The sequence below is a fragment of the Nyctereutes procyonoides genome, unplaced genomic scaffold (genome assembly GCF_905146905.1).
Source record: "Nyctereutes procyonoides isolate TBG_1078 unplaced genomic scaffold, NYPRO_anot_genome, whole genome shotgun sequence".
Lineage (NCBI taxonomy): Eukaryota > Metazoa > Chordata > Mammalia > Carnivora > Canidae > Nyctereutes > Nyctereutes procyonoides.
This window is the reverse complement of record NW_026575043.1, coordinates 49,621,597-49,643,260: the sequence shown is the minus strand read 5'-3', so window position 1 is coordinate 49,643,260 and position 21,664 is coordinate 49,621,597. Positions and strand designations below refer to the sequence as shown.

The 21,664-nt window shown below is 44.7% G+C and overlaps 1 protein-coding gene across 4 annotated transcripts in view; it reads right to left on the bottom strand.

Annotated features, from left to right (window-relative positions):
• Nucleotides 1-200: 200 nt before the first annotated feature.
• VSIG10 (V-set and immunoglobulin domain containing 10) overlaps nt 201-21,664 on the bottom strand; it is a 36,764-nt gene continuing 15,300 nt past the window's right edge. For 2 of the 4 annotated variants that reach the window (XM_055322896.1, XM_055322894.1), the window contains exons 3-9: nt 19,127-19,429; nt 16,879-17,139; nt 9,118-9,411; nt 6,452-6,562; nt 6,142-6,157; nt 3,998-4,218; nt 201-3,023 (exon numbers count right to left, since the gene is read on the bottom strand). In XM_055322896.1, coding sequence (XP_055178871.1) covers nt 2,968-3,023; nt 3,998-4,218; nt 6,142-6,157; nt 6,452-6,562; nt 9,118-9,411; nt 16,879-17,139; nt 19,127-19,429 — 1,262 coding nt within the window. In that variant the 3' untranslated portion in view covers nt 201-2,967. The remainder of the gene's footprint in view (nt 3,024-3,997; nt 4,219-6,141; nt 6,158-6,451; nt 6,563-9,117; nt 9,412-16,878; nt 17,140-19,126; nt 19,430-21,664) is intronic. The other 2 variants (XM_055322895.1, XM_055322897.1) reach the window with 2 other exon arrangements.

Here is a 21,664-nt window from a genome sequence, read left to right as displayed (position 1 = left end):
TGTCTCTCATTAATAAATAATTTTTTAAAAAATGGAAGAACAAGTTTCTCAGAGAGATCAGGAAAGGTGCAGGTGTCTCAGTGAGTGTGAGAGTATGTACAAACAATAGAATGGCAATGAGAATGCTATCATTACCAATACAGGGAAGTATTGGTAGTAAAGGTAGGAAAAAAAGAAAAACAACAACTAGGGGAGGCAAATCCATTTCTCCAAATCTTTTTACTAATCAAATCTAAATCAAGATCATGAAAGCATTTATTTAAAAATAACTTTATTCCATAATCTTTTTAAAAAAATCCATATTATACCTCAGAATAAATTTCTCTTGCCCATTCCCCCCACCCCCACCACACACCAAATATTAAAATGTAAATAATGCAGAGGGATCTGCTCATTCTTCGCAACAGTTCCTGGTCAGTCCGTGGTGAGAATTACCAGTTGGTACTTCCTGCATCACAATAAATTTTACCTGGCAGGGATGATTTTCCAGGTTTCGGTGCATGCATTATGGAAGTTTTTCATCATGGGCTATCTGCAGGAATAGGGCCCGTATGTGCTTGTGAGAATTAGAACTAATTTCAAAGCCACAGGATTGCCTTCTGAAATGTCAGTTGTGATAGCCCTTAAGTATTTATCTTCCTGGTCCTGATAAATAGATCTTGGAGTTCACAATACATTCAGATAAGATTGTGTAACAGCACAATGTAACAACTTGGACTTTGCCACACAGTTTGTAACCCACTATCAACATATTTGTAGTTTGGGGTTGGATCATCTTAAAAGCAAGCCCTAATTCTTTAAAAATCCTTAAAACTTGAAGACCGCCAGTACCTGTGCTCTTAACTGACCCAGCTATATTGATGTACACACAGGGCTCATAAACAAGCGACAGAAGTTGTGGCTCAGCTAACCTAGGGTTTATAGTGTTTGGCAATAAGACCTGGAAGCCCCCAACTGCTAGTGGAAAAATCCTTCTCCAGAGATTTCCCATCATCAGGTGCATATGTAAGAGAAGAAGTAGTTATGGAAAGCATCTCAGTCATCTTTCAAATCATTCTCTGGGTTCATATCTAGGGACTTCTTTTCCTGTTTCTTTTTCTTTTTAAAAATATGGTTGACTCTGTAGAGTGAACTCTCAAATTCACAGAACCACAGAAGATTCTAAAGGGACATGAGCTCAGAGTTCAGTGACTTTAGAAGCAACTCAAGTCTCCTGTTCTAAAACACTAATTTAGCCATCCAGAGTGACAAAGTACAGGAAGTACTAGGCAGCAGAAGCCTGAGCACGCAAGAATTGCAGTTCGCACCTATTCCTGAGGGGTGGAAAGTGCAGTCAGCTCCTGCGATCCACAGGGCTCCAAGCTGAGGACAGGGCTCACTTCTAGAGATTTGCTCAGTACAGTCTTTTCATCCATCCAAGAAAATAGACCCCCCTCCACACCACAGCTGCAGGGGAAGGCTGCAGATAACCAGTTTCTTATCTTACCTGAATCCCAGTCCTTGTTATTTGGAGAAAGGTAGCTCTCCCTGAAGCCCTAGGTCTTGCCTATTAAGCAGGATATGAGCATTAAAAAGTGCAAAGTCAAGTCAGATTTTCATGTTCAGCATACATCTTTTGCACCCTTATTAGTTTTCTAACATTTAAGAGGCTTGGATGAAATCAGAGAAGAAAAATCTCTGGGCTGTATAGGGATCTGGAAACAGCTTAAACTCATCAGATGTTATTTGATTTAATTCAAAACTTAGTATTATTGATCAATGCATCCTCATAAGGTGTAGAGAAGCAGTAGGAAGGAAGCAACTTTTCCTATTCCTATTTCCAAGATGGAGAAACTGAGGCCAGATGAACTAGTCTGCCCAGGGAGTACTTATCACCAGATACTCCATTGCAAAACATTTCTCCTGCCTTCTTTCAGAGCCACAGGAGAAAAGAGGAGAATGGGAGAGTCTGAAAGCTACCAGGGTATCACCTAAGAGGCTTTTGTATTAGTATGAAGCTCTGCAAAATGAGAGGTTCTAATGAAAGGCACTTCCTCTTAGGGGCCCCTACCTCTTTTGAAAAGAATTATATACCTCCAGGGAAGCAAATATGGTCAGGAGAGCTCTGATAATGCTCTCCTCTGAAACCATTCTACAAAGAACAAGAGACCCAGGCAACAGCTTCTAATTTACAGTTGACATTGTTTCTTCCACCAGAGAGGGCGAAGTCCAGAGGGTAAGAAATTGTCTACTGAATACCTCCTGGACACTTTCACATCCACAGGTACCTCATTCAGTCCCCACTGTGCCATAAGGCAGGTAATGACTTCACCTGTTTTACAGATGAGGAAACAGAGGCCCAGGGAGGGGTAAAGCAACATGCCCGAGCCCAGGAACAAGCAAGTGGCAAGGCCTACTCTCAAGCCTAGGTGTTTCCAGCTCCAGAACCTGAGCCAAAGTGCCTCCCTCTGACTAGTATCAGTAGCTGACACCTCCTTAACCTTTTCCAGGGGATGTCTGGTTTTCCAGCTTCCCTGGGCAGTGACAAAGGAGGCGTCCCTATCACTGCATGCTATTCCCTTGTGTATTGGGGCAAGCTACTCCCAGACCACAAATAGTGCACTGAGAGCCTGGAAGTCAAGTGCTTCCTCCTGCTCCTGCTACCTCCGCATCAGCATCAACCAGGATAAAGCCAGAAGTCACAGCGGAACAGACACCTCAGGGGGCAAATGCACCTTTCCCCCATAGGCTACCCATCCCCAACACTTGTTAACATCCATGAGAAAACTTAGAGCAAATCAAGCCAATTTGGGGGGGGAGGGGCAGGAAGAAAATCCATGTTTTTTTGTTTTTTGTTTTGCTGAGAGTCCCAAACCATTTTAAGCCTTCAGGCAGGGGCACAAGTCAAGTCAAAGTAGAATGAAAAGCTCATCTTTGACATTGCTTTCCAAGCTTTTAGGACAGGATTGTGGAGGACAGTTCTCTTCTTCAAACAGGCCTGTCTTCTTCCTGAATGATATCACTCTGCTCCTCACTGCTGTTGTCTGGAGAGGAGGGAAAAGCAGATCCGCATCTGAGGGAGCTCAGCCAGAGGTCATTCTATCTACACCCTCAGTTTACAATCACTGCACCTGCCAGTCCTTTACTGGTCGGCCTCAGAACTGGAAGTCATGGGGGAGCAGGTAGGGCAGGTGCGTGTTCCCCTTTTCTCCTGTTCTTTCACTCAGAATCCTCTAGAGGTGCTTGATGCTATCTACCCTGCATAAACCTGGTGTGTGCCGTTCCCCTCACCTGGAATACTCTCTTGCCTTTCTGCTTCTTCAAACTCAACTGTCCTGAAAGACTTGCCTCATCTCCTCCTTCCGCCATTTAGCTTCTCCCGACCAAGGCAGAGCCCCTCAAGGCATTCACCTCTCTGAGGTCCTGTTATTTTTAAGCCGATCATTCATCTGGCAATAATCAGATTCCTCCTTGTGACGGTTCCTCTATGTTCTCTCACAGTGACGGTTAAATCTTGCTTCCACTTTAATTTTCCCCAAGTGTTCCTCGGTACACTCTAACTGATCTTGTAAAGCTCTCTGTGTACAATTACGATCGGTCTTTTTATATTCTCCTAACAATGCCAATATTGTGCCCTTCCTGGAGCAAGGCCTTGATAAATGTTTGCCAGTTTAATTGTAGTGTGGGGAGTTGACAGTAGATCCTAGATTAAACGTTAACTAACTTCCCCACCCTTTAAAAAAAAAAAAGGAAACTCAGAGCACCGGGGTGGCTCAGTGGTTGAGCATTTGCCTTTGGTCAGGTCATGATCCTGGAGTCCCAGGATCAAATCCCACATCAGGCTTCCCCGCAGGAAGCCTGCTTCTCCCTCTGCCTATGTCTCTGTCTCTCTGTGTCTCTTGTGAATAAATAAAATCTTAAACAAAACACAACAAAACTGAAACTCACCACATAGAGAGATGCTCACTGGGAATCCCACTGCAACCCAGCAGAGTGCTTTGAAAGGAAAAGAGCTTACCTTGCAAAGCCTGGAGACCATTGGCCATCCAGTCAACATTCCCGTTCACCAGTGCAGTCACTCTATGAATGTGACCATGCTTAGGGATTTCTTCTGGTGACTCCTCCCCCTCGTTTGCTTCTTCCTCTTCTTCCTCCTCCTCTTCCGCAGCATTTTCCTCCTCTACCTCCTCCTCTTCTTCTGAATCCACCAAAACCATGACATCACCCATGTCTTGCCCCCTAATTTCCAAAGGGGGAGAAATAATCAATACGGTACTCCATTTTTCTCTAACATCAGCCCTCGCCAAATAGAAAACACTAGATTTATGGCAACCTCTTTTGTAACATGGAAAATTCTTTGTGCATTCAGCTCGGTTAAGAGAGAACAGTGTGGCTATAATCTCTCAAAGAGATGCTGCCACAGATTCCTACAGAAATCACATATCATCCTAGGTGGGTTTCATTACTCCCCCCTGCGCCTTGGGCAGGTAGGACTTTTTGTTTCAGGGACCTACCATTTTAGTTCCCCCCGCAGCTCGTACACGAATGCTGTGTTCTTTTCCTAAAATGCCCCTTACTTCTCTACTTACTGAAATTTCACCTCCTACTCTTTATTCAAGGCCCAGGTAAGGTCCTCTTCCTCCCCGCAAGCCATGAACTATGATTGCACTTGGGAGTCCATGCCCAGGGGGTTAGCATTTAATTCTTCTCCAGTTCATTGCTGGCTCTGCCTACCCGATCAACCTGTACATTTCTTACACATGTGATGGGCCAGTCACAATGCTAGGAGCATTAAATTTTCCTGTAATCTTCACAGTCTCCTTCTGGAAAACCAATGAGGAGACAGAGGCTCAGACAGGGTCAGGGATTTTCCATGAACATAGGGCTTGGGAATGGCAGAGGCGCAATCTGAATCCAGGTCCACTAGTTCCAAAGTGTTTTTCCACTATGCCTTGCTGCCTTCTCCTGTGAGAAATAAGCCTGGGGAATGAAAGGTTCCCTGGGAAGATGGCCCTCAAATACAGGGCAGTAAAGGTAACATATTCCCATGAAAGATGACCCCAGAACTGTAATATCCCTTTATAAACTGGTTAAGAGAAACAAAGAGAAGAGTTCTTTGCTCTAACCCAGGATCTCCTTAGGAAATGAAATACACAAGTTCCTGGAGATCCCTGGGTGGCTCAGAGGTTTAGTGCCTGCCTTTGGCCTAGGGCGTGATCCTGGAGTCCTGGGATGGAGTCTCATATCGGGTTTCCTGCATGGAGCCTGCTTCTCCCTCTGCCTTGTCTCTGCCTCTCTCTGCATGTCTCTCATGAATAAATTAATATCTTAAAAAAAATACACAAATTCCATTTAGTTACCTTGCCCCTAGGGGGCTGGTTCCCTTTTTTTTTTAAGATTTTATTTATTTATTTTAGAGCTAGAGTGCACAAGCATGGGGAGGAGCTGAGGGAGGAGCTGAGGGAGGGGGAGGAGCTGAGGGGAGGAGCTGAGGAGATGGACAAGCAGATTCCACACTGAGCACATTGAGCACACTAAGCACTGAGTCCCAGGTCTCAATCCCACGACCCTGAGATCATGACCTGAGCCAAAATTAAGAGTTGGATGCTTATCCAACTGAGCCACCCACATACCCATCCTGAGATTTCCTTTTGGGAGGGGCTTCTGGGCATGCTCAGACTAATCTTCTAAAACATGCTGTAAGACTATGACTTATTCTTTTCAGCTCCTTTTTAGAAAATTAAATAAAGGCACAAATGACTGGGCTCACAGCATACACACTGTTTTTATGCTTCAATGAGGGCCCAGCAAGGTGCCCTGCCCTGAGGTCTGGCATTGAAAAAAGAGCATATAGACTTTAGAATCACTTAGACCTGGATCCAAACACAGGCACTGCCATTCATTTCCTAAGTGAGCTTGCAGAAATTACTTTACTTCCCTGAGCGTCCATCTCCTTATTGGGGAAAATGGAGGTGCCACCACCAGGCTGAAGAAATTACAAAAGAGTTTCTAATAATGCCCAGTGAAGCCTCTGCACCAGTGTCTGGCTCATGCCAGGTCTTTAACAGTGGCTGCTGTTATTGCTCTTATGAAAGAAAACAAAAACGGCAGTGAAGACAGATCATGGAAATGGGTTTTTGACTTGACTCTAGGAACACTCACCTGAAAGTGTTTCCTACTGAAGGGAGAAAGGAAAAAAAATTAATATCCAGTAACATCCATTTCAGCCTCACAAAAGTTTTTAATGTAACATTTACAAAAGAACTGACAACTGAGAAAAACTGACCCAATGTGATAGGTGACAGGGTGTTCAGGAATGATACTTAAGTGATTCATTATTGCACACCAGGACCCAGTGAAGAAGCCTATGGAACGATGTGAGGTGGGAGCACAACAGGGGCCTCCTTCCCCCACCCACTCCCTTTCAAGAAGCCTACAAGGTAAACGAAGGGGGGACCCAATAAATCCTTACCTTTCCAGCAGAACACAGGGCTATAATACAACATAAGCCCTGAGATAATGGCCAGTCCCAGCAGCAGGAGGCTCACGATGGTTCCCACAATTCCCCCGATATTTAAAGGTTCTGCAAAGACAAATCACACTACTGGTTCTTCCACCTGATACACATGCTGGTAAAAGAGCAACACCTCCCTCCCTTCCTCTGCCTGGATCTTAGTCTTATTTTGGTTCCATGATCTTCAGCAAGGCATATGACCTCTCCATAAAGCAAGATAAATCTCTTATTTCCCTCCCTCTGACAGTTTGTGGGTAGCAAATGTAGCATGTGATGCAAAAGAACATTGGAAAGTTAAAATCTCCATGTGTTTGTCAGACATCAAGACTTTATAAGGCCACAGAAATGAAAAGTGGAGGCTATTGGGGCTATGATAAACAGTGATGAATGGGAACAGAACAAAGAATCCAAGAACAGTCTACACATAAAAGAAAATTTGATATATAACAGAGTAGTCAATAAAGGAGGAATTATTCAAGAATGGTACTGGAATAAATGGCTATCCAAAATTAGGCCGGGGAGAAACTTGATCCTCATACCATTCACAAAAATCAATTCTAGACAGATCAAAGATTTAACTATGAAAGGCAAAATATTAAAACTTTTTAGAAGTATAGGATAGTATCTTTGCGGTGTGGCAGAGATAAGATTTCTTGAGACATAAAAAAAAACTAATGAGGTCAGATTCATAAAATCAACTACATAAAAGACTGCTAATCAAAGGAACCAGAAAGAAAGCAAAAAAAAAAGAAAGATGAACAAACTAAAAGGAGATATTTCTAACATGTAAAACTACAAGGAATTAGTATGCAGAATTTCTAAAGAACTCCTACATATCTGTAAGAAAGGGGAAGATGTCAAAAGTTATAAATGTATTATTTCACAGAAGAAACACAAATAGCAAACAAACATGAAATAATGCTTAATCTTCTTAGTAACTACAGAAGGGCCAATCAGAACAGTAAGATTCCACTTAAATCACAAAACCTCAAAGTCAAAATATGGAGAAACTCAACACTCTTGAATGCTGATGTTCTGAACAGAAATTGGTACAACCACTTTGGAAAATAATTTGGTATTATCCCATGAAGATACAAATGTGCATAATCCTTCCTTTCTCTTCCTTCTACATATATCCTAGAGAAATACTGGCCTGGGAACCTACTGTATATGTACACAAGGAGCTGGGTAGAAGATTTTCATAGCATCACTTTTGTTCATCACAACAAAATCAGAAATGATACAAAGGTCCATCATCAGGAAAATTAGTAACTTAGTTGTGGAATCACAACACAGTAGATAATCCTACAGTAGTGAAGAGGTAAGTATAATTTACACAGTGGCATGAGTAAATCCTGGGAACAAAGTCTGGAGTGGAAGCAGCAAGCATTTCACATATGTAGTAAAGCTTCTTGAATTAAAAAAATTCAGGGACGCCTTGAGTGTCTGCCCTTGGCTCAGGTCGTGATCCCGGGGTTCAGGGATCTAGTCCCGCATTGGGCTCCCTGCGGGGAGCCTGCTTCTCCCTCTGCCTGTGTCTTTGATTCTCTCTCTGTGTCTCTCGTGAATAAATAAATAAAATCTTTTTAAAAAAAAATTCAGGATAATACTTATCTTTTTTCAGGAGGCCCAGGATGAGACTAGAAAGGGGTCTAGAGGTAGGGTTGCCTGAAAAAATATGGTATGACCATTTAATTTACATCTCAGATAAACAATGAATCATGTCTTAGCATAAGTATGTCCCATGCAAAATGTGGGATATATTTACACTAAAAAAAAGTCTTTGTTTTTTCTGAAATGCAAATCAAGTGGGCATTGTTTTAGCTTTGTTGTCATTTTTTAAATCTGGCCATGCTACCTACAAATAACTGCAGCATTGTGGGCACTGCTCTGTATGTTACGCAGGATGGCATTTCTCAGATATCCTTACTATCAGGCTTCATGACTCACATTTTTAATATTTTTAAAATACATTTTTTATACATATTATTTGGCATGTAACAAGTTATTGTTAAGTTTTATTTTATCATTTTTTTTGGTAATCTCTACACCCGATGTGGGGTTCAAACTCACCACCCTGGGATCAAGAGTTGCATGCTCTTCCAATTGAGCTAGCTAGGTACCCCAACATAAATCATTCTTTCTTTCTTTCTTTCTTCTTTCTTTTTCTTTTTTCTTTCTTTCTTCTTTCTTTCTTCTTTCTTTCTTCTTTCTTTCTTTCTTTCTTTCTTTCTTTCTTTCTTTCTTCTTGATTTTATTTATTTATTCATGAGAGACAGAGAGAGAGGCAGAGACACAGGCAGAGGGAGAAGCAGGCTCCTTGCAGGGAGCCCGACATGGGACTCGATCCTGGGTCTCCAGGACCATACCCCGGGCCAAAGGCGGTGCTAAACCACTGAGCCACCGGGGCTGCCCAAATTATTTCTTTATCCCTATGCAGTGTTAGAGATTTAGGACTGGATAATAATTTTTCTACCCCATCAAGTCACACTCAAGCAGATATACCTGCTTCCCGATGGCAGTGACCGGAGTATAGGGAAGAACCAAACCATCCCTCCCTATGCCAGTGCCAGGTCCTCTGAAGCTCTCAACCATCTTCCTTTGGGGCCACTTTCCTCACTCACCTTTCACACTCAGCCAGATGTCCACCTCTCGCACCCCCACGGGGTTCTCAGCCCGACAGACGTAGTAGCCCTCATCCACAACCTGGGAACAGTTACGGATGGTGAGAGTGGAGCTCTGCCCATCCTGCGTGATGAGATAGTGGCCATTGGGCCGGATGACCACCTCAGGCTGGGTGAGGTTCCTCAGCCACAGGATCTTGGCAAGGGGGTAGGCTCCAGACACTTGGCAGGTGAGTGTCACATTACCCCCCACGAAGCAAGTCTTCATGGGCTCAGAGAGAAGGGAGGGGCTCCCTGGTGATCAGAAGGTAAAGAAAGACAAATGTTCAGGGAGATTCAAGCTGTGGCCTGAAATTTTCAAGAATATGATTACCTTCCCAGCACCTGGGTGGTTCAGTCATTTAAGGGTCTGCCTTCAGCTCAGGTCATGATCCCAGGGTCCTGGGATCAAGCCCCACAACAGGCTCTCTGCTCAGCCATGAGTCAGCTTCTCCCTCTGCCTCTTCCCCCACTCATTCTCTTTCTCTCAATTAATTAAGAAAAAGAATATTTAATGAAGCAGCTCCAGGAATTTCTGTACTGTGCTTGGTGTCATTTAATAATAATAGCTAACATTTATTTAGCATCTACTATGGGTTAGGCACTATTAAACTTATTGACCCCATTTGGCAGATGAGGAAACTGAGACCCACAGAAAGTTATGTAACTTGCTCAAAGTCATATAACCAGGTAAGTGTGCGCTAAGGATCTGGGGTAACCAACTGTCCTAGTTTGCTGAAGCCTGAGGGGGTTCCTGAGATATGGTGCTTTCAGAGAAGTCTTGGGCAAACCAGGATGAGTCGGTTACTTTTTTTTTTTTTTAAGATTTTATTTATTTCAGAGTATGCAAACAGCGGGGGGGAGGGGGGGTGGGGCATGTGGGGAGGGAAGGGCAGAGGGAGAAGGAGAGGAAGAATCCCAAGCAGACTCCCAGCTGAGGGCAGAGCCAGGTGTGGGGCTCAGTCTCACAAGCCTGAGATCATGAGCTGAGCTGAAATCAAGAGTTGGATTCTCAATCAACTGAGCCACCGAGGTGCTCAGAGTTGGTTACTCTTATAAGCCCAGACTATACCAGGCTTTTGTAGCCCACACCCCTCACGTCTATGCTATAGGCTTCCATAGCCACATCGCTCATACAAAAAAAAAAATGGGTGAGGAGCCTGCCAAGAGCACTCGAGGGGACAGTAAGGCAGCTGTATTCACTTCCTAGTGCTTCTGTAACAAATTCCCACAAACTGAGTGATTTAAAACAACAAACATTTATTCTTTCATAGTTGTGGAGGCCAGAAGCTGGAAATGATCTTATGGGGCTTGAGTCAAGGTGTTGGCAAAGCTCATTCCTTCTGGAGGCTCCAGGGAGGAGTCCATTTCCTTGCTCTCTCAGCTTTCCAAAGCTACCTGCATTCCCTGGCTCCTGGCCCCTCCCTGCATAGCTCCAACCTCAATCTGTCATCATGTCTCCTGCTACTGACTCTGACCCTCCTGCCTCCCTTTTAGAAGGACCCTTGTAATGATGTGGGGCCCACCCTTATAATCCAGGATAATCTCTCATCTCGAGATCTTAATCGCAGCTGCAAAGTCTCTTTTGCCATGTGAGGTAAAACAGTCACAGGGATTAGGACATGGACATCTTTGTGTGGATAGCATTAGTCTGTCTATCACAAGTCTGTCCTAGACAGCGAAGCATCCCCATGGCCTTGGGGTCTGATCCGAGTGGGACACAGGGAACTATAAGGTCTCCTCCAGCGATCCATTTATTCTCTTTATGGCAGAAGCCTTTTCCCAAAACATACGCCCTCCTAGGAACGGTCTAAAATTCATCTTGGGTGATATATTAAGCCTATATTTTTGGCAGCTGAAGGATACCAAGTGGCATGTTGAGCTCCTGCCTGGGAGAATGAAACCCCACGCTTCCTACCAGCAGTTGTTCCAAGAGACAATCTAGGGTTTCACTGCTGGCACCCTGGGAGGAGAGAAGGGGCAATGAATGCATGTGGAGGGCAAGCTGGGAGTGTGGAACAGCTCAGAGCCTCTGGTCAGCAAGAGAGTCCTCTTAATCTAGGTTTGCTCAGGAAACTCATGTGTTACGCCCCTTTCTGGATCAACCATCAGGTCCCCCAATGTTGCTAAATCATACCTTCCCCTCTTCCTATCTCCTTTGGGGTCACAAAGCCTGAAGCAGTGACAAGCTTCATCAGTATGTTGGAATTCAGGGGCCCCCAAACCAAAGTTTGAGAAATGGCCTCCTCACCCTGTATAAAAAGTAAAACAAACTATCCACCTGGTGGCCCCTTTTGCCAAACACAGCTTTCACCCTCAAAAAGCCAAATCACCCAAATGGCTGGTATGGCATCTAGAAATTCAAAGAGTTTCTTTCACTTAAGATGATGCTGTGTGCAGGGGTGGAGTCAAGGGTGGAGGTTGCGGGAGGGGGGGGGGATGCCTGAGTGGCTTAGCAGTTGAGCGGCTACTTTCGGCTCAGGGCATGATCCCAGGATTCAGGATTGAGTCCTGCATTGGACTCCTTGCGGGGAGCCTGCTTCTACCTCTGCTTATGTCTCTGCCTCTCCCTCTCTCTGTGTCTCTCATGAATAAATAAATAAAATCTTAAAAAAAAAAAAAGGTGGAGGTGGGTGGCATGCAGGGCCCTCACATCTGTAAGAGATGGACAAAACAAGGGCCTTCACATCAGGGGCTGGTTAGTGCTTCCGCTTACCAAGGTGTGAGTGGTTTTCTTCAGCATAGAGGCTACCAACAATTCAAAGAAAGGTGTAGGCAGCACGAATCCCCAAAAGCATCCCTTTTCATCATTTTGGGGACTACACTGTTCTGCATCCCAAAGGTGGGCATTAACATCACATTTCCTTTTTTTTTTTTTTTAAAGTAAGCTCTATGCCCAATGTGGGGTCTGAACTCACGACCCCAAGATCAAGAGTCACATGGTCTACAGACTGAGCCAGCCAGGCACTCCTAAAATTACTTTTCAATGACTTACTGGTCCTCCCAAGTGAAATGATCTAGAGACTCCTTCTTCCCCAAAGGCTCTGCTGTTCAAAGTACGGTACCTGGACCAGCATCAGCACTTCCTGGTAGCTGGTTAGAAATGCAGAATCTCAGGCCCATCCCAAACCTAGAGAGTCAGAATCTGCCTTTTAACCAGACCCCCAGGTGACCTGGATGGACAGCAAGGCTGAGATGCTCTGGGCCCATGTGACCAAGAAGGGACAGGGGATAACTGGACAACGTCAGAGTCAGGAAGGTTCTAGGCTCTTGTGCCTGTTTCCTTTCTAGTCAGCTCTTTCCTCCAGACACATTTCTCAATTCTGAGCACATATTTAGATTCAAATTACTGGCCAAGTCTCAGAAGCCACAGGAATGGCGACTCAGGATCTGCAGAAAACACTAAGGGATGGAGGAAATAACACCAAACCTGTCACCTGCCTCTGCCATCTCCCCCTCTCTCAAGGTCAGTCGCTTACTTATTCATGTCCTGGGACTTCCTGTCCATGGCCCATTTCAGAAGTCTTCATCAGACACCACTGTGAGCGTGTGTCCTCCTTCCCGCTGCAGAGGTTAGGTCAAGCCCATTGCCTCTGCTCCATCATCCGTAAAAGGGAACACACAGCGTCTGCCACAAATTCACATCCACCTGGAATCCCAGGATGCGACCTTATTTGGAAACAGGGTCTTTGCAGATGTAACTGGATAAGGATCTCAAGATGAAATCATCCTGGGTTTAGTATAAACCCTAAGCCCAGTGACTGACATCTTATATATTACAATAGAAGAAGAAGACAGAGAGAGACAAGCACATAGAGAAAGCCACATGGAGACAAAGGCAGAGATGGGAGGGATGGCAGCCACCAGCCAAGAACACCTGGTGGCATAAGAAGCCAGGAGAGACATGGAAGGGTTCTACCCTAGAGCCTTCAATGACCGCATGACCTTGCCAATACCTCAAATTCAGACTTCTAGCTTCTAGAGCTAGGTCAGCATAAATGTCTGTTGTTTTAAGCCACCATGTTTGTGGTGCTTTGTTACAACAGCCCCAGGAAACTACTATGCAAAGATAATAGGAACACTCAGCTCACAGGGTGGTTGTGAGGACAAGCAGGATACTGTGTGGCAAATACTGAGTGCAGCACCTTGCACTCGATAACTGTCGATGTCACTATCCTTGTGATACATCCACGTCCCTATTTCATGTTTCTCAGACTTCTCTCTCCAAGTAAATTTCACGTCCTTCAAAGGTCAGGACTCGGTATTCCTCCACAGTGCCCAGTGCCATGCTGAGTACATAACTCTTGCCCAGGAAGATTTGCTGGATTAGGTCCCAAGGAAGGGGGTTCGCAAGGGAGGCAAGGGTTCTGGAGTCAGACCACCTTGGGCTAAGTGCTGGCCCAGTCACCCAAAGCTGGCTGATCTTGGGTGAGTCCATTCATATCATGTCACATCTACAACTTACAAACCGTCCTGTCTAACCTGCAGGTTATTGGGAGGGTGGAAAACAACATGTTAATGATTTGGAAACAGGAAAAGAACTTCAGAGCCCAGAAACCTAAAAAAAGCAGGTTATGACAGAGGTGACCTTCAAAATCAGAAATTGCTGAACACCAGCAGAAATGAGGCATAAATGTAGTTTAGGAGCCAAGGAGGACAGAAAAATACCTATGACACACATGATAGTTCTATGAAATTAACTGACAAAGTTAATATAAGTACTCCTAGGGGGTCACCTGGGTGACTCAGCGGTTGAGCGTCTGCCTTTGGCTCAGGGCGTGATCCCAGGGTCCTAGGATCGAGTCCCACATGGAGCTCCCTTCAGGGAGCCTGCTTCTCCCTCTGCCTGTGTCTCTGCCTCTGAGTGTATCTCACGAATAAATAAGTAAAATCTTTAAAAAAAAGAAAAAGTACTCCTAGGGAATAATAGGAAAAGATGAACCTAATAGAAAAATAGACAAGACATGAAGAGATAATTCATAGATGAGATATAGGGAACCAGTAAGCATAAAATATTGTCAACTCCGCTAGGATCAAAGAAACGCAAATCGAAATAGTTATGCCATGTCTTAATAAGCAAATAGGAAAAAAGCCTAAAAAATTAATGATAACACTCAAGGTCAGTGGAAACACAGGGAACCAAGTACTCTCACATGGTCTTTCTAGAAGGGAGTCACTGCCAGTGGGTAGAGGGCTTCTTTGTGAGGTAATGTAAATGTTCTGGAAGTAAATAGTGGTGATGGTAATATAGCATTGTAAATGTACTAAAAACTACCACCTTAGACACTTTGAAATAGTGAAGTTGAGGTTATGGGAATTATATCTCATTCAAACTAAAATTGCAAAGTATCAGTTGGGCTGGATTTGGCCCATGGGCCACAGTTTGCCAAGCCTTATTCTAATGCAGAAAGTGAGTCTTAAAAAAAAAAGAAAAAAAAAAAGAAAGTGAGTCTTGGTCTCTTATGTTGCCCAAGACCAGCCAGGTACCAGACACAGATGAGACACTCGGGGCATGTTTGCTGAATGAGTCAACCATCATGGGGGAGTGTCAACCATGGGAATGCCACTTGCCTGAGAAAACCAGCATGTCCTGGAATATAGCAAGGCTTACTTCTCAGCAGGCCAGCTCTCCATGGCCTCATCTCTGAGGATTATCCTGATAAACTGTGAGGAAAACCCTCAGCATGGCCAACAAAACCCAACACTCTCTGTCCTTGCTTACTATTGTGTTAGATTCCTGGGGCTGCTATACCAAAGTACCACAAACTCGGCATCATAAAACTACAGAAATCCATCCTCTCACAGCTCAGAAACTCAAAAGTCTGAAATCAGTGTGTCAGCAGGCTTGATTCCTTTGGAGGTTCCTGAGGGAGACACCATCCCATGCCCAGTCTTAGCTACCGGTCATCACCAGCAATCATGGGCATTTCGGGCTTATAGACACAGCACTACAGTCCCTACCTCCAACATCATGCGGCACTGTCCCCATGTGTCTGTGTCCAAATGTCCCTCTTCTTGTAAGGATCCCAGTCAGGGGAATAGAGACCATCCTAACCTAGTAGGACCTCAACTTAATGAAATCTGCAAAGACTCTTATTCCAAATATGGCCACATCTGCAGGTACCCAGGACTAGGACTTGAACAGATCTTTTTAGGGAGACACAATTCAATACACAACAGCCGTCTAGCCTTATGGGTACCTCATGTATAATACTCTGGCTACACTGGCCTTCACTCAGTTCCTCAAGTGCCATGTACGTTTCCAACTCAGGGCCTTAGCATTTGCTATTCCTTCTGCCAGGAATACTCAGTCCACCTGGTCAGATCCTTCTCATCCTTCAGGCCTCTGCTCAAAATACCACTGCCACAAGGAGATCTTCCTGCCCCCTAGGAAGAGTCTTTAACACACCCCCACTTTATCCTCCTCACAATTATTATCACTATCTGAACCTACCTCACTTGTGTTTGGACTTTTTGCCTTCTTTTCACCCCACACCCCACACAAAAGAATTTGAGCTCTATGAAAGAGGAATGGTCGTGGTTTCAAAAACACTTTCAAAGGGACGCCTGGGTGACTCAGTGGTTGAGTGCCTGCCTTTGGCCCATGGTGTGATCCTGGAGTCCCAGGATCAAGTCCCACAATGGGCTCCATGCAGGGAGCCTGCTTCTTCCTCTGCCTGTGCCTCTGCCTCTCATGAATAAATAAATAAAATCTTTAAAACAAAAACATATCCAAAAATTATTTAACACTCTTCCCTCCAAAAAGGTGGAGCCCAGGGGTGCCTGGGTGGCTCAGTCAGTTAAGCATCTGCCTTTGGCTCAGATGATGATCCTGGGGTACTGGAATCATGCCCCACATCAGGCTCTCTGCTCAGAGGGGAGCCTGCTTCTCCCTTTGCTGCTCCCCCTGCTCATGTTCTCTCTCTCACTCTCTGTCTCTCAAATAAATAAGATCTTAAAAAGAAGTGGAGCCCAATTCCATCCATTCCCCTTGAAAGTGGAGCCAGGATGAGTGACTCATTTCTAATGAACAGAATAGGCAGTGGGGATGCCTTGTGACTACTAAAGCTGGGTGGTTCAGAGAAAAGATAGCTAGTGTCTGCCTGGCTTGCTCCCTCTTGCATCACTTGCTCTGGGGAAAGCCAGCACCATGTTGTAAAGACAGACAAGGGGCTTTGTGGAGAGGCCCATGTGGAAAAGAAGCCACCTGCCAGGCGTGTGGGTGAGCACCTTGGAAATAGGTCCTTCAGACAATTTCAACCCTCCCAACTACGTCTTGCAGCTGAAACCCAGGAATCATAGAGCCAAGGCAAACCATCCCCACTGTACCTTGTCTGAATTCCTGGCCCACAGAAATCATAGGATAAACAAATGATTTGTTGTTTTAAGCCATTAAGTCTGGGGGTGTTTGTTACATAATAGGAGATAGCTAATAAGTGAACCACACCCATATCATTCAGGCTCCATCTCCAATACCTAGAAATTGTACCTGGCATATAGCAAGCGCTTAATTAGTATTTGTCAAGTGGAAAACAGTTTGGATGAGAACCAAGAAAGCTTGGTTAAGCATCTTTAAAGTTTGAAAGGAAGGAAACATAAAAGAAAAGAAGAAACATTCAGTTCACTGTGACATCTTGGGATTTCTCTCCCAGATCTTGCAGATAGTTTTCTCAGAATAAAGATGGGTGGACCCCAACCCAAGACAAGGCAATCCAGACTCACTGATCTGTACCACGCAGCTGGCTCCCAACTCCGGCCCCACTATGTGGCTCCCAACACACTTGAACTTCTTGCCATCTGACAGCTGGGACTGGTTCAGCATCTTTACCCCCAGCTTTGACATCCCCACGACCACACCTCCTGGCTCTTCTGTCCACAGGAAGTCTGGGTCTGGGTATCCCCCGTCCCAGCGACAGGTGAGCTGCAGCATGAGCGATCCTTGTGACATCTCTGCCCAACACTGAGGGGCTGATGGAGGGGGAACTGCAAAACACCAGAGGATGTGGGCTTAGTCACAGGCTCTAAGATCAGCCCTTGAGCTGGCTCTAGGGATTACAGAACCAGGGTATCAGAGAAACATCATGCCCAGTGAGCATACCACGAAATAGATCCTTAGCACAAACTAGTTGTGTCACAACTTATCTCCTGGGCTAAGTGTTACATCTCCAAGGATGTGGGCCTCATTCATCTTTGCATTTCTCACTATCCACAATGGCCTTTAAGTGTGGCTATTTACATTTAAATTAATTGTGTTCCATTACAAACTTACTTCTTCCATCATACCACACACATTTCAAGGGCTCCAGAACCAGATGTGGTGGTTGGCCACTGTACGGAACCACACAGAATAGAACATCTCCATCATCAAAAAAGTCCTACTGAACAGTGCTGGTCCCCAGGGGGAGTTACAGGTGGGATTCACTCCCACCTCTTATTAACATATACCTCCTTTTTATTATGTGCATATATTACTTAACATATATTTTCCTTTTTATTAACATATACCTTTTTATTATGTGCATATATTACTAAACACATAAAAATTTAACAAGTTATAAACCTGGAAATCCAATGTAACCCATGTGTTAATAACTATATATGAATGGGCCCCCAGGTGGCTTGGCGGTTTGGAGCTGCCTTCAGCCCAGGGCCTGATCCTGGAGAACCAGGATCGAGTCCCACATCAGGCTCCCTGCAGGGAGACTGCTTCTCCCTCTGCCTGTGTCTCTGCCTCTCTCTCTCTCTCTCATGAATAAATGAATAAAATCTTTAAAAAAAAAACTATATGAAAAATCACACACATTATATGTGTATATTATGTGTATCTATGTATATTATGTATGTATTATATATGTATACTATGTTTTGTATATTTTATGTAATACACATAAATAGAAATAAATTTGGATCTTACATGGATGGACACATATCATCTACAAGATAAATTATTGATAAGACACCAAAATGATGGTTAGAATATCCTTTTCTTTATGCTCATCTGTTTCCTCTAACAAGCACCTATGACTTCATTTACAATGGCTGTCATTTATGACAGAGAACACAGACACTTATAAAGGTTCCAGACAATGCATGAATTAAGAAAGGTGTTATTATCCTGTTTGCTAATTTGTTGTTCTAAAGCTCCCTTTCATTAGCATGGATTCTGATGAGTCCGCTCTACACATTGATAATGCTTGTCATCCAAGGAACGTGCTGTTGTTTTGCCCCTAAAATAAAAGTTCATGAACTGCCCGTCCTGACAGCGCTAGAGGCCCTGAGTTCACAGACAGAAGGGGAACGGCCGCATGGATAAACAAACCATGGGCTTTCCATACAATGGGATATTAACCCAATCACAGAAAGGAAAGGACGGACACCTGCTACAACATAGACGAACCTTGAAAACATGATGCTAAGTAAAAGAAGTCAGTCACAAAAGACCACATGCTGTATGCGTCCATTGAGACAACACATCCAGAAGAGGCAAATGGAGGGAGACAGAACACAGATAGGCGGTTGCCAGGGAATGACGAAGAGAAGAGGTAGTAACTGCTCAGTGGCAACAGGATTTCCATTTGGAGTGATGAGAATGTTCTGGAACTAGACAGAGGTGGCGGTTGCACAACACTGTGAATATACTAAATGCCACGGAGTTGTACATTTTTAAATGGTTGTTATGTACTTTCACCTCAATTAAAAAAAAAAAAAAAGCAAGCATGAGACTTGGCACTAACTTCTCTCTGTGGCTCACAGGGACTCTCCTGTATCCTTACTTAGCAGCTAGTTTCTAGAAGCGACTCCCTCTCTGACACACAGCCCTGGGTGTGTACATGTGCTGAGGGAGCCACAGAAGCACGTTAGGACCCGTGCAGCAGGCATGCCTTTATAGACAGAAGGAAGAGGCACAAACATGCAGTTTATCAAGGGTCAAAGTGAGGACACATGGGAGAGGGGAGCGCTTCTTACGCACAGTAGACCAGCAGCTCGGTGGTCACCTTTCGCTGTCTCCTGCTACGCATGTTCGTGGCCAAACAAGTGTAGTTCCCTTGGAGGTTCTGTGACATCAGCAGCAGAGAGAAGCAGCTGGCAGTCAGATTGTTTCCAAAGGTCTCGGTGCTGGAATCTGGGGCCTGGAACTGCCATTCAACCATCGGTGGAGGCCAAGAGCTACTGTTACAGCTGAAGTCTACCTGGGAGCCCTTCGCTGCATAGAGGGTGCCATTGGGGAGTGCACCAGTGCTGGAGATATTGACTTCAACCTCATAGGGGCCTCCTGGGAATGACAAGGGGAATGGAGAAAGTATTAATTACTTAAGAGTGAACTTGAGCTCCTTACCAGATCTAGGAGACACAGAAATCATCAGGGAACAGCCAATGAGGATGACGGTATCTACCAAATACTCACTATATGACAAATGCTCTGCTAAATGCCCTTATGCATTCTAATCCTGAGATAAATGTAGATTTATTGGGGCTCAATCCTTATAGAAAAGGGAAAAATGCAAATCATTCCTTTTCAGAAACACTGGTGAATGGATGGGCTACCTGTGCATTAACAGAGTTAACATAGCAGGCCTGAGTCAGCTTTCCTTCAAAAGGCCTGCTTGCATGGCTGGGCTTGGCTGGCAACCACAACCTGATGTCAGGAGGGTTTCTGTCATTCACCCCAACTGACGAGAGTGAGGCTCACTGGGCCTGAACCATTTGTACAAACTGTGGTTATGCTGAACACCTGCCTCCCTTCTGGGAATCTGTAATTTTGGTGTGTCCTAGGCAGAGGGTAACTATGTGACTAGCCCCCAAGGCAAATCCAGGGTGCTGGGTGTCTAAGGGGCTTCCCAGGCAGACAACATTTCACACGTGTTGCCACAACTTGCTCCCAGAGGAATTAAGCATGTCCCATGTGACACCCCTGGGAAAGGACTCTTAGAGGCTTGCCTGGTTTTCCTTGGACTTAAATCCATGTGCTTTTTCCCTTTACTGATTTTGTTTTGTAGCCTTTCACTATAATAAATCACATGCTGAGTCCTATAGGTTCCCCTAGAGAATCACTGAGCCTGGGGGTGGGCTTGAGGACTCCTAGCACAATTTCACTCTGAAAGACAAAAAACACTGGCTCCAGGCCGAACTATGGACTCCACTCACTAGTTGTGTGACCTTGGTCAGATTACTTAACCTCTCTGAGCCTCCATTTCCACATCTGTAAAATGGGAGCAATGCTAGAACCCACTGCAGGGGGTTCAGTGAGTACAGTAAAGCACTCAGAACAATGCCAGTCATGTTGGAAGCACTGGGTAAGTGCTGGGTCTTCTCTGGATCCCCCTAACATTTCTGAACTTCTTTCTCATCCCCAGAAATGCTCTCCCATGGCTGGTACCCAGCGTACCCTGATGCATCTCTTTTGATCAAAGGAATATAACACCTATTTAGACTAAAGCCTTTGAATGTGTTACTCTCTCAAGACTACCCCTTTTATTTTTTTTAAAGATTTTATTTATTTGAGAGAAAGAGAGCATGCATGAACAGGGGAGGAGGGGCAGAGGAAGAAGGAGAAGGAGGCTCCCTACTGAGCAGGGAACTCAATGCAGAGGCTCAATCCTAACCAACTGAGCCACCCAGGTGCTCCAAGACTTCCCTCTTTTAAAAAGAAGAATCCGGGGGATCCCTGGGTGGCTCAGTGGTTTGGCACCTGCCTTTGGCCCAGGACGTGATCCTAGAGCCCCGGGGTCGAGTCCCGCATCGGGCTCCCTGCATGGACCTGTGTCTCTGCCTCTCTCTCTCTCTGTGTGTTTCTCATAAATAAATAAAATCTTAATTAAAAAAAAAAGAAGAAAGGAAGAAGAAGAAAGGAAGAAGAAGAAGAAGAAGAAGAAGAAGAAGAAGAAGAAGAAGAAGAAAGAAGAAGAAGAAAGAAGAAGAAGAAAGAAGAAGAAGAAAGAAGAAGAAGAAAGAAGAAGAAGAAGAAGAAGAAGAAGAAGAAGAAGAAGAATCCAGAGGGTGACTGCGTGGCTCAGTCAGTTAAGCCTCTGCTTTTGGCTCAGGTTATGATCTCAGAGTCCTGGGACTGGGCCCCATGTCGGGCTCCTTGCTCAGCGGGGAGTCTGCTTCTCCCTCTCCCTCTGCCTGCTGCCTTCCCCCCCCCCCCCCCCCGGCTTGTGCTCTCTGTCAAGTAAATAAATAAAATCTCTAAGGAAAAAAAAAAAAGACTCCAGGAAGGGCAATGCTTGAACAAAGGAATACATCTATGACTATAGAATTTGAACAGAAATACAGTAGTGAGAAAAATTATTCCAGGGAGGCAAAGGCTCTCCCAGAGCCCCTCAAAGTAGAGCATCTACTTCACCTATGCCTGAGGCCATCATATAACTATAGAAATGGTAGGTTTCCCAGGACAATATTCTTAACAGTATGCTTCTCAGGTCGGAGCTGGCTCCTAATGGTTGTCTAGACCTCCTGGAATCCTGTCACCTTGCATAGAGGGTCTGTGGATAAAATTATGCCATTAGTT